Source organism: Panicum virgatum, chromosome 1N (genome assembly GCF_016808335.1).
Source record: "Panicum virgatum strain AP13 chromosome 1N, P.virgatum_v5, whole genome shotgun sequence".
Taxonomy (NCBI): domain Eukaryota; kingdom Viridiplantae; phylum Streptophyta; class Magnoliopsida; order Poales; family Poaceae; genus Panicum; species Panicum virgatum.
This window is the reverse complement of record NC_053145.1, coordinates 41,821,496-41,833,160: the sequence shown is the minus strand read 5'-3', so window position 1 is coordinate 41,833,160 and position 11,665 is coordinate 41,821,496. Positions and strand designations below refer to the sequence as shown.

At 56.8% G+C, this 11,665-nt stretch overlaps 1 protein-coding gene across 1 annotated transcript; it reads left to right on the top strand.

The window, feature by feature from the left end:
- The first annotated feature begins 1,052 nt into the window (after positions 1-1,052).
- Positions 1,053-3,284, top strand: LOC120653534. The gene is made up of 5 exons (XM_039931257.1): positions 1,053-1,073; positions 1,262-2,029; positions 2,077-2,178; positions 2,523-2,682; positions 2,824-3,284. Exons 1-5 carry the CDS (start codon positions 1,053-1,055, stop codon positions 3,282-3,284), a joined length of 1,512 nt encoding a protein of 503 aa, XP_039787191.1.
- The last annotated feature ends 8,381 nt before the right edge of the window (positions 3,285-11,665 follow it).

The following is an 11,665-nucleotide window of genomic DNA, read 5'->3' as shown; positions in this document are numbered from 1 at the left end:
TTGCGTCGGCCAACTCGATTGAAGCATTTGTTACTCTTGGAGCATCAGCTGCTAGATGGCTAGGCGTCGCCGGCTAGCTCCCAAGGTTGTGGTGAGCAGCGGCAAGTTTGTTGCGGCAGCGATCATGTGCCAAGAGGGCACATGGTCATATAGTGGAGAGAGGAGATAGCTTGACCTTGCGATCGTCACGAGTTTCCTCAATGGGGAGTAGGATTCACACGTGGGTGCACAGGGTGAATCCGAACTTTGGTAAAACAAATCACCGTGTCTCCTTTGCATCATCTTCATTTCGGTTTGATTTACTTACCTTGTATTTATAGTCTTTGAGTTTAAATTGTGCTTCCGCTCGTTCTACTTGTGTGTAGGCAGCTAATTATATTGATAGAAATACTCTGCAAAAGCTACACTCCAAGTTTCATATAGGTTCAAGCTCGAGAAGGGGATTAATCCCTACTGTGACCAGTCTGTCTGTTTAGACCTGTCTGACCGGTCTGGTGGACCAGTCTGACCAGTCTAGGCAGAGTCACCAGGGGTTAAGTGCTGAAATTTGAAGAAACGCCTATTCACCCCCCCTCTAGGCTACGACATTGCGTGATCATGATCCTTTCAAGAGGGAAGGCCTCTCACCGCAGACCACACCCGAGTCCATCCCGGAGCAGAGCTCCTCTTCCAGTGGGGTGAATTTCTCGGAGTTTGAGGACCTCGAATCGGAGGTGGCCGGAAGCCCTCCGCCGGTCCAGCAATGGGCTGGCGTCGAGGCCTCGGCGTCGACGGCGGGCAAGAAGAGGCCCGCGCCGGCGATGAGTGAGAAGACGCCCACGCAAATGGTGGGCAGGATGTCACCCGCGCCGGCGGCGGGTGGGAGATCGCCCACGCCGGCAGCGGGCAGGAGGTCGCCCACAACGGCGGCGGGCAGGAGGTCGACGACACCGGTGGCGAGTAGGAGGTCGCCAGCGCCCGTGACGACGGTGGGCGAGGAGACGCTCGCATCCGCGGCGGTGGCGAGCGGGAGGGCGCCAGCGCCGGCGACCAGTGTGGGGACCATCGGGCGGATGCCACCACCGAGGGTGCAAGTGAGTTAGGGGGCGCCGCCCCCCAGCCAATCATCGAGAGGCGGCGGAGTGCATCGAGCCCCGAGGAGCGGCTCGAGTAAGCGCAAGCTGAGCGCCCTTTCGAGGTAAGTAATTCTAGCTTTGCTCTTCGTGATCGTTGTCTCTTTCCCCGGTCTCTGCTGACCCCGATTTCTCCTTGCTTGATTTAGACGGAGGGCTACTGCCCCGGCCGCTACCTCGCTGGCGCCGTCCAAGGCTCTCAAGACGGGGGCGAGCGCCACGCTGCACGCACGGCGCAGATCCCGGCCGGAGGGCCTCAGGCGGTGGAGACGACCGTCACGAGCTACCGGGAAGCATTGGCCCGGGGGTGCGAGTGGTCCCAGGCACAGATGGACACGGGCGATGCCAGCCAGAGCAGCATAGTGGAGGCTGCTCGGTCCGGCGTTGAGGGAGAGACTGGTCGAGGCAGCGAGGAGCACGCTGCCCGGCCGGATGCCGGAGAAGACGCCGGTCGAGGCGGCGCGGAGAACGCCACTCAGTTGGGAGCCGGAGACGACACCGGCCGAGGCAGCGTTGATGACGCCACACAGCCGGGAGCCGGCGGAGAGGAGACTGGTGGGGACGCATCGGAGTGCCCCGCCAGCCAAACGGGGGGAGAGGTCCCCATCCCCGAGCCCATGGTGGCTGGGGCCGAGGATGCTGCAGCAGCGGCAATGGCGCAGACGGCGCCTTTGGTGGTGCCAGCAGAGGAGACACCGACGGAGGTGATGCCAGAGGCGGCGGCACCGGCGCGGCTCGTAGACCCCTGGGAGGTTGCCGCCGCGGCCGCCGTGGCCGGTGCCCTGCTGGTGATGGAGATGCCGGCGGGGGACCCCAGGGAGGTCGCCACCGCGGCCGCCGGCATTGCGTCCGCATCCGAGGGTGGCCTCGGTGCCAGGCCGTCCGAGGAGCCCGGGCACAAGGACAACTTGGCGATGGTTCAGCCCGGGATCCCCTGGTGTTTAACCGCAATGAGCGGTGGGAGTACAAGGCCTGGGCGGAGAATTACAAGGTCAACGATGAGATCTACAATGCCCTCACGCTCGCCCTGGACCTCTACCAGGGGAGGAGTTTCCAAGTCAGCGATGTAAGTGATTATCCTGCAACTTGTCCCTTTGCGTTTTTGTGGTTTTTGCTCACGTCCTTCCACTCATAGCAGCTGAAGCAGATATCGCATGACAAAAGTGACTAGCTGGCCCATCAGTACACCAGGGTGCATTGGCTCGAGCAGGACAACGCCCACCTCCTCACGTAGATAGGCGAAGCCAACGCCCTGGTGTCCGACCTGGAGGAGCAAGACCATGTGCGGGAGGAGGAGCTCGCCCAAGCCCGCCACGAGCGCGATGTGCAGAGAGCTGCAGCCGAGCAGAAGGTCCAGGAGGTCGAGACACAAGCGGCCAAGCTGCGGCGAAAGCAGTGGCATTGGAGCAGAAAGACAAGGTGCTCGAGGCGAAGGAGGCCGAGCTCCAGGGCAAGGAGGCGGCTGTCACGACGCTGACCGAGACCCTCATGAAAAAGACGTCGTCCTCGAGGCACGAGAGGTGGCCGTTCGGGACGCAGAGGCCACCCTCAAAGAGAAGGAAGCCTCCTTGTCCGTGCTCCAGGAGCAGGCGGACGCTGCGCAGGCACTGCTGGAGTGGGAGAAAGAGCGTACCAAGGGTAAGTGCCAGGGGCATGATTTGCTTAAGTTAGATTTCAGTTTGCTGAGACTTATCTTAGTTTTATTGTTCAGCACTGAGGAAGGCGGTTGCGGACGAGACCGCGGTGAAAGATGCCCTCCAGGTCGCATATTCATCGGCGCAAAATAACCTCCTGGACCTGGAGGGTGCCGCCGTGGCCGCGTGCCAAGAACTCGAGGGGGAAGGGGGCTTATCTGGGAGCTCGGTGGCCAGTCACATGCGATCCTTGAGCGGTCAGGTGGCCGAGCGTCTCAAAAGTGCCTTCCGCCTCGGCGTTCAAAGGGCCCTCGGCGTGGTGTCGACGCACTACGTCATGGACCTCGAGCAGGTGGCGACGGGCTACGTCGTCACGCCTGGCATCGAGGGAGATGCTGCGATGGCCGCTATGGAGCAGGCCGACGCCGCCGTTGAGGGTGCTGCTTCCGCTTTGTCCGTGCTGCTCGACGGCGACCTCCTCCCTTACGTTGAAGATGACGCAGCCGAGGGTGCACGCGACGGAGAGGGGGATCTGTAGAAAGTCTGGGCCGTAGAGCCCATGTAAAGGAGTTATTATTTTGACTTAATCGTATTTCTGTGTGGGAGGACAGATTTTGTGAATTCATGCACACCGTTTTTGTTACTCCATTTTCGTGTTCTCGTATGCAACTTAGCTAAATTTTTGCGAGGAATTCTGTGTTCATAAGCGACTTAGGCATAGGGAGGTGAGTGGGGATACCGTGTCCCGGAGGCGTAGGCGGTCCCACGGCTCAGCCGATCCCGTTTCATAGTTGCTTATGCCTTGCGTCCATTTTTCTAAGTATACGAAAAACTTAGGTACAAAATTTTTTAGAAAAACAGTGGTGCTTTTATGGATGCTTGGGGGTTCCCCCCGTAGTAGCCCCCGAGGGAGGCTTGGTTTTGCCGAGGGCAAAGCCAAATCTACCTCAGTGTTTGTGCACGTCCGAGCCCCTGAGGGTTCGGATGATTCGCAAAAATAAACAAGTAAAGCAAACTCCTTATTATTTTGAGAAATTTAAAATACAAGTACAAATTATGTACAAAGAGCTTGGAATTTCAAGGATAGAAGCGACGTAGCTGCTGAATATTCCAAGCGTTGGTGAAGACTTCACCCTTCTCGTTAGCTAGCTTGTACGTGCCAGGCTTGAGTACTTCTGCGACAATGTATGGGCCTTCCCACAGCAGTGTAAGATTGTGGCATCCTTTGTTGTCCTGCCGAAATCTCAGCACCAAGTCCCCTTTGTTGAGGTCTCGGCGCCGAATCCTCTGTGCTTGGTATCTTCGCAGGGACTACTGGTATCGCGCTGAGTGTAGGAGCGCCACGTCTCTAGCCTCGTCCACTTGGTCCAGCGAGTCCTCGCAGGCTTGCTGGTTCTGCTGCTCTTGGTATGCCTTAAGCCTCGGCGACCCGTATTCCAAGTCCGTGGGGAGGATGGCCTCGGCGCCATAGACGAGGAAGAACGGGCTGAAACCCGTGGCTCTGCTCGGGGTCGTTCTCAGGCTCCAGATAACCGAGGGTAGCTCTGCGAGCCATCTCCGGCCAATCTTGTTTAGTTTGTTGAAGATTCTTGGCTTGAGGCTTTGCAGGATCATGCCATTGGCACGTTCCACTTGGCCGTTCGTTTCTGGGTGCGCCACAGCCGACCAATCCACGCGTATGTGGTAGTCATCGCAGAACGCCAAAAACTTCTTGCCTGTGAACTAGGTGCCATTGTCTGTGATGATCGAGTTTGGAACCCCGAACCTATAGACTATGTCAGTGAAGAATAGCACGGCTTGCTCGGATTTGATCTTGCCGATGGGTCGAGCCTCGATCCACTTGGACAACCTGTCAAATGCTACCAACAAGTGGGTGAAGCCCCCAGGCGCTTTCTGCAGTGGCTCGACGAGGTCCAGTCCCCACACGGCGAACGGTCATGTGATGGGGATGGTTTGCAGAGCGTGAGCCGGGAGATGCGTCTTCCGGGCGTAGAACTGGCAGCCTTCATAGGTCCGCACGACCTCGGTGGCGTCGGCGACTGTGGTGGGCTAGTAGAAGCCTTGCCTGAACGCATTACCGACGAGGGTGCGCGGCGCCGCGTGGTGACCGCAGATTCTGGCATGGATGTCCCGGATCAGCTCCTTGCCCTCGGGAACGGGGATGCAACGTTGCAGAACGCCCGAGGGACTGCGCTTGTACAATTCGTCGTCGATCAAGATGAAGGACTTGGCCCGCCTGGCGATGCCCCGCGCCTGAGCGTGGTCCGAGGGTAGGATCCCTCGGATCATCTAGTCAAGGTACTGGGCACGCCAGTCACGTGAAGGTGGGGCCTCGTCAATCTCCATCGCTTCAGCCTTGTCCACCGAGGAGGTCTCGGCTTCCGTGTCCATGGCCTCAGACTCCTTTGCTGAGGGGTCTTTGGCCGAGGGCTTGGCGGTCGCAGCCCCCGAGGGTTCGGGTGCTGCTTCGATTGCTTCCGCGGGGCTCTTGAAGTCGATGGACGACTTGATGAGCCTGTCGAACTTGTCTTTGAGGCGACGTACTGCGTTACAGTACGCCTCCATCTTCTCGTTGTGGCAGCAGGCCTCTTTCATCACCTGGTCCATGATGAGTTGAGAATCTCCCCGAATGTCGAGACGTTTGATGCCAAGCTCGATGGCGATGCGGAGACCGCTGAGGAGGTCCTCGTACTCCGCCATGTTGTTGGACGCCGGGAAGTGCAAGCGCACCACGTAGCGCATGTGTATTCCGAGGGGTGAGACGAAGAGGGGCCCCGTGCCTGCACCGATCTTCATCGCCGACCCATCGAAGTACATGATCCAGCAATCTGCTTGGATCTGGGGTGGGGGTAGCTGAGTGTCGGTCCACTCGGCAATGAAGTCTGCCAAGATCTGGGATTTGGCCACCTCGCGAGGTGCATAGGTGAGGGCCTCTCCCATCAGTTCCACTGACCACTTGGCTATCCTACCCATGACTTTCCGGTTGTGAACGATCTCTCCCAGAGAAAAAGACGAGACCACAGTGATGGGGTGAGCCTCGAAGTAGTGGCGCAGTTTGCGCCGAGCCAGGACCACTGTGGTAAAGCAGCTTCAGAATCTGTGGATATCGCGTCTTGGTTTCAGACAGCACTTCACTGATGAAGTACACCGGCCTCTGGACGGGCAAAGCATGTCCCTCCTCTTGTCTTTCCACAACGATGGCTACGCTGACCACTTGGGTCGTTGCCACCACGTATAGGTAGAGGGGCTCACTGTCCATTGGTTGTGTTAGGATTGGAGTGCTAGTGAGTGACGCCTTGAGCTTGTCAAGGGCCTCTTGGGCCTCGGGGGTCCACGAAAAGCGCTCAGATTTCCTCAGGAGCCAATACAGAGGTAAGCCTTTCTCACTGAGGCGTGAGATGAAGCGGCTGAGGGCTGCTAGGCAACCCATGGCCTTCTGCACCACCTTTAGGTCTCGGATCGATAATAGTGTAATAACTAAAAGTGTAAAATAACTAAAAGTGTAATAACTAAAAGTGTAATAGCCCATGGCCTTCTGCACCACCTTTCCGTATATACAAATATAAAATAACTTAAAGTGTAATAGAATATTTAAAGATCTTACAATATCTTAAATATCATTGGTGCGCATATTTTTAAAAGAGAGATGTGATGTCTCCACTTCTCTTCTTAATTCATTATTCCTACTAAAAGAATGAACTCGTGTACTAAAATGAATTGAGATATGACTTCATTGAGCTGGAACAAATTAAATTTCAATCACTTTAAAATACCTTTACACGAGCAAGGAATACAATTCATGATAAGGTATTTGCAGTTCTCAAACTCACGTACAATATCATGATATTTACTAAATAGCACACCCAAATCAATTGTAACCTAATGATTTCAATTTACATGATATAAGATGACTAGATGTCTTTCCTAAAAAAAAGATGACTAGATATCTAATTGTCTAGATCTACTTTTCTATGTATGTGGGAAAGGACATAGAAATATTACAGGAAAGTGTAGATATGAGTAGTCTCGACGTGGTGGGCAGAGGGAACTTGACTTGTAACACAGGATCTGAGAGAAAAAGGCTCCTAGAGTATTAGCTGTCTAACGGGAAACTACCGATGCAAGTGCGAACTAAGTAAAGAAAAATTATTATGACTGCCTACTACATGGGCTTGGTCAGATCATGGGTATGCCATGGCCCATGTGGCATACCCCTTGGATACGCCCCTGGGCTCAATGCCTCGCTGGGAGACTATGAAACCCAAGAGCATGCCTCGAGGGACTCCGAACACGCACTTCTCAGGGTTGAGCTTTACCCCTTTGGGCCTAAGGCAATCGAATGCGGTCCTGAGATCGGCTATCAGGTCGTCCGCCTTCTTGGATTTCACGACAATGTCGTTGACATATGCCTCTACGGTTCGCCTGATATGATCTCTAAACACGTGGAGCATGCATCGCTGGTATGTAGCTTCGGTGTTTCTAAGGCCAAAGGGCATCGTAACGTAGCAATACATACTGAAAGGAGTGATAAAAGAAGTCCCGAGCTGTTCGGACTCTTTCATCTTGATTTGGTGGTAACCGGAATGTGCATCAAGAAAGGATAAAAGTTCGCATCCCGCAGTTGAATCAACAATTTGATCAATACGTGGCAAAGAAAAAGGAACTTTCGGACATGCTTTATTTAAACCAGTATAGTCTACACACATCCTCCACTTCCCATTCTTTTTCTTAACTAATACAGGATTAGCTAGCCACTCGGGATGGAATACCTCCTTGATGAATCCAGCCGCCAAAAGCTTGTGCACCTCCTCGCCGATCGCCCGGCGCTTGAGCTCGTCGAAGCGTCGCAGGCGTTGCTTCACCGGCTTGGAGTTCAGCTGGATGTCAAGGGAGTGCTCGGCGACCTCCCTTAGTAAGCCAGGCATGTCTGAGGGGCTCCACGCGAAGATGTCAGCATTGGTGCGGAGAAAGTCGACGAGCACCACTTCCTATTTGTTGCTAAGGGTAGCGCTGATCTTCAGCGCCTTGCCGTCGGGGGCCTTCGGGTCGAGGGGTATGTCCTTGGCACCCTCGGCAGGCTCCAAGCTGCCCGCGTGTCACTTCATAGAGTCCATGGCCTCGTTGGCCATCCTCTCCAGGTCCACGGCGAGTGCCTCGTCCACTGCCAGAGCCTCGGCATGTTCGACGCACTCGACGTCGCACTCGTAGGCGTGCTCGAACGAGGAGCCGAAGGTGATGACTCCCTTCGGGCCCGGCATCTTTAGCTTGAGGTAGGTGTAGTTGGGGATTGCTATGAACTTGGTGTAGCATGGCCGCCCCAAGATGGCATGCTATGCTCCCCGAAACCCCACCACCTCAAAGGTGAGTACCTCCTTGCGGAAGTTGGCCGCCGTGCCGAAGCAGACGGGCAGGTCGATCTTACCGAGAAGTTGGACTCGCTTCCCCGGCGCGATACCGTGGAACGACAACTTGCTGGGGCGCAGCTTGTCCAAGCTGATCCCCATGAGCTCCAAGGTGTGCGCATACATGATGTTGAGGCTGCTGCCTCCGTCCATGAGCACCTTGGAGAAACGAGTGTTGCCGATGATGGGATCCACGACGAGTGGATACTATCCCGGGTTCGGGAAGTAGTCGGCGTGGTCCTTGCGGCCGAAGGAGATGGTGTCCTCCAACCAGTCAAGGTAGGATGGCGTGGCATTGGTGACGGAGAAGACTTCCCGGCGCTCGCGCTTGCGCTGCCGAGCGGTCATGTTCGCCGTCGGCCCTCCGAAGATGAAGAAGACGTTCTCCACTGAGGGGAACTTATCGTCGCCACCCTTGTCATCCGCATCCTTTTTCTTGTCCTTGTCCCTATGCGCTACACTGTTGTAGTACTTGCGAAGCATTTCGCACTACTCGAGGGTGTGGTTGACCGAGCCCTTGTGGTAAGGGCACGGCTTCTTGAGCATGTCGTCAAATAGGCCGCCGCCGCCCCGAGGGGGGCCTCAGGGACCTTTGCGATCTGGGGAGACGGTGAGGGCCTCGTCGGAGTCCTCCTCTTGCCTCTGACCGTGCTGGTTCTGCGGGCCTTTCTTCTTTCACTTCTAGCCCCGCTTCAGCTTCTTTGTGGGGGTCTTAGCTTTGCTGCTGCTCTCCGCGTGCGCATCCTCCTTGCGCTTCATCGTCTTGACATTGAAGATGGTACCGACTGCCTCCTCGCCGGAGGCAAAGTTGGTGGTGACATCGAACAACACGTTCGCGCTAGTGGGAGGGCTCCATCCAAGCTCGTGCACCAGATTCCTTCACATTGTGCCTTGGAGAAAGGCATTGATGACCTCGGAGTCGGTGACACTGGGGAGCTCGGTGCACTGCTTGGAGAAGCGTCGGATGTAGCCGCGCAGGGATTCATTGGGCCTCTGTTGGCACCCTCGGAGATCCCAGGAGTTTCTAGGGCGCATGTACGTGCCCTGGAAATTGCCCACGAAGATCTTGACCAGGTCACCCCAGTCGCAGATTTGATTTGTGGGAAGGTGCTCAAGCCATGTCCGCGTAGAGTCCGCGAGGTGCAGAGGAAGGTTGCGGATGATGACAGCGTCATCCATTGCGCCGCCCAGCTGGCATGCCAGGCGGTAGTCGTTGAGCCAGAGTGCGGGATCGGTCTCTCCCGAGTACTTGACGAGGGTGGTGGGCTGAGGAAAACGAGGGGGAAAGGGAGCAGTGCAGATCTCCCGGCTGAACACACGGGTGCCAGGAGGCTCCGGCAACACGCCCCTGTCATGCTCGGGATCGAAACGCCCACCACGTCGAGGGTTGTACTTCTTTCCATTGATGATGTTGCGGACATCGCCATCGTCGGCGCGTGTCCTGGATGCGCTCCTTTGCAGAAGGCTGCTTGATACGGTTGTGCACCGATGGTGCTTTCGCTCCATCCGGCGCGACTATCTTGCCCCGTCCCCCCTGGTGGAGTATGCACCGAGGCTTCATGGTCCTGCTGCACAGTCCCACCAGCCTTTGCCGAGGCCGCTAAGCACAAGCGAGACGCAGAGCTCTCAGCTTGCTGCACCGCAGCTTACTCGATGAGCACCTGCGCCTCATGGCGTAGGTTGCGACCCTTGGGTATAGAGGGTTCGGGCATCACTTGAAGTAGGTAAGCCGCAGTGATGAGTTTTTGGCTAGCCCTTTTTAGGTCCAGCGGGTTGTCCGCGTCGTCGTCGACCAGGATCCGCTCCAAGGCGACACACCCCGCCGCCCGAGCACCCGCACCGCGCGCGGTGCGCTCCTGCTCAAGCGCGACGCGCAGCTTCTGAGTCTACCGACGCTCCTCCTCAAGCTTGCCCTCAAGCTCATGGAGTTGCGCCAGCCGAGCCTACCGTGTCGCGGTGCTTGTCGAAGTGGCTAACTTGGATGCTGCGGGCGTCGCAACGGCTTTTGCTGCGTCATTTGCCCTGCCGTCTGGCGTGTCGTCGTTGGCTCGCTCAACTCGACCATGATGCACTCTCGCATGGGATCGTAATTCCCTTTGCTGGAGTTGTCGGAGCAGATGAGGCAGTAGTCCACCGTAGCCTGAAACGACAGGAAAGCATCAAGGTTGCGGACTCCGGAGTAGTCCCACTCTGAAGCCGCGCAATTTTCGATGAAGAAGTATGCATCGTCCGCGGACTCGGAGTACGAATCGTCTGGTGGTGACGCGATGAGGTTGCGGATCGAGATGAGGTAATGACCCGGCAGGCCCTCGTACTCGCTCATGTTGGTGCTGACGTATGATGCGTAGGTCGCAGCAGTGGTGCGCATCTCGAAGGGAAAGGGCGACAGTGCGGCCGCGCCCTCCTTGGGAGGCACCGGTGCTGCACTTGGCGGTGATGAAGCGGTGACGTCCTCCGCCACGGCGCCAGGCCGCGACATGCCAGTCTCGACCCACCTGGGGGAGCCGAGGCGAGCCGCTCTGTGCCGCTCCATGCGCGCCTGCCACGCACGCTGGCCTGAGCGCCTCCTGCGCCGAGGCGGTATAGTCATAGTGTCGGGGTTGGCCCCGGGTGGGAGGAGGTCCATGTCGTAACCATTGCCGGTCGCGACGAACTCAAGACTCCCGAACCGGAGCACCGTGCCTACCGGGAGCAGGCGTGGCCCGTCTGCCATCTAGGGAACAAAACGGAACGAAAATCAAAAGTCACGCAGTGCACCCCCTACATGGCGCGCCAACTATCGGTGTCCAAACCCCGCGGCCTGGTGCCAACTAGTAATCGATGTTGCGCGTCCCTAATCCTAGATGGTTGATGCAAGAGGTAACATAGTAACGCAAGGGTTTATCCTGGTTCCGGCCACAGGGCCGTACGTCCAGCAGGGGTGTGCGAGTGCACTGTATTATTTTGCACCGGAGTGCCTGTAGTAGGGGAGTACAAGTAAGGCGAGAGAGGGAGGGAAGCTCCCAAGTCTCTAATAGAGGAGAAGATGATTGAGGCAAGTGCCAATATCGTGCTCAGGAGAGCGGGTGTGTGTGTGTGTGTGTGTGTGTGTGTGTGTGTGTGTGTGTGTGTGTGTGTGTGTGTGTGTGTGTGTAATGCGGGATGAAGAAGATGGGCGTGAGCGAGGTTGTTTGGGGAAGAGCCCACCCTCTCCTTTTATAGACACAAGGAGGAGCGGAGTACATGTACGGGAAATCTCTGAAGTCGTCGTCTTCTCCCCGAATCGGGGGTGCAGAGCTTGGCCACTGTTGAAAGTACACTGTGGTGCACTGGGGAGTATGGCGTTGGGCGTGGCAGTCGTCCTGGCCATCCCCTTGGCCTTGCAGAGATCGCGCCGGTGTCCTGGTGACTCTTGTGGGCGTCGTGGCGATTGTTGTTGGGGTACCGTCCTCTGTGCCTGAGCTTGCGAAGCACCGAGGGTCCTGCTGGCGGAGGTCTTGCTCTGGTCAAGGTCCGTACCATGTCCGAGGGTTACGCC

What these genes read in the sequence shown, in the direction of transcription:
- LOC120653534 (XM_039931257.1), top strand. Translation starts at nt 1,053, where the DNA reads ATGCCACCACCGAGGGTGCAA. An exon ending in TGCCACCACCGAGGGTGCAA is followed by an intron (nt 1,074 to 1,261) that starts GTGAGTTAGGGG and finishes TGCTTGATTTAG; the next exon opens with ACGGAGGGCTACTGCCCCGG. An exon ending in GGAGTTTCCAAGTCAGCGAT is followed by an intron (nt 2,179 to 2,522) that starts GTAAGTGATTAT and finishes GCATTGGAGCAG; the next exon opens with AAAGACAAGGTGCTCGAGGC.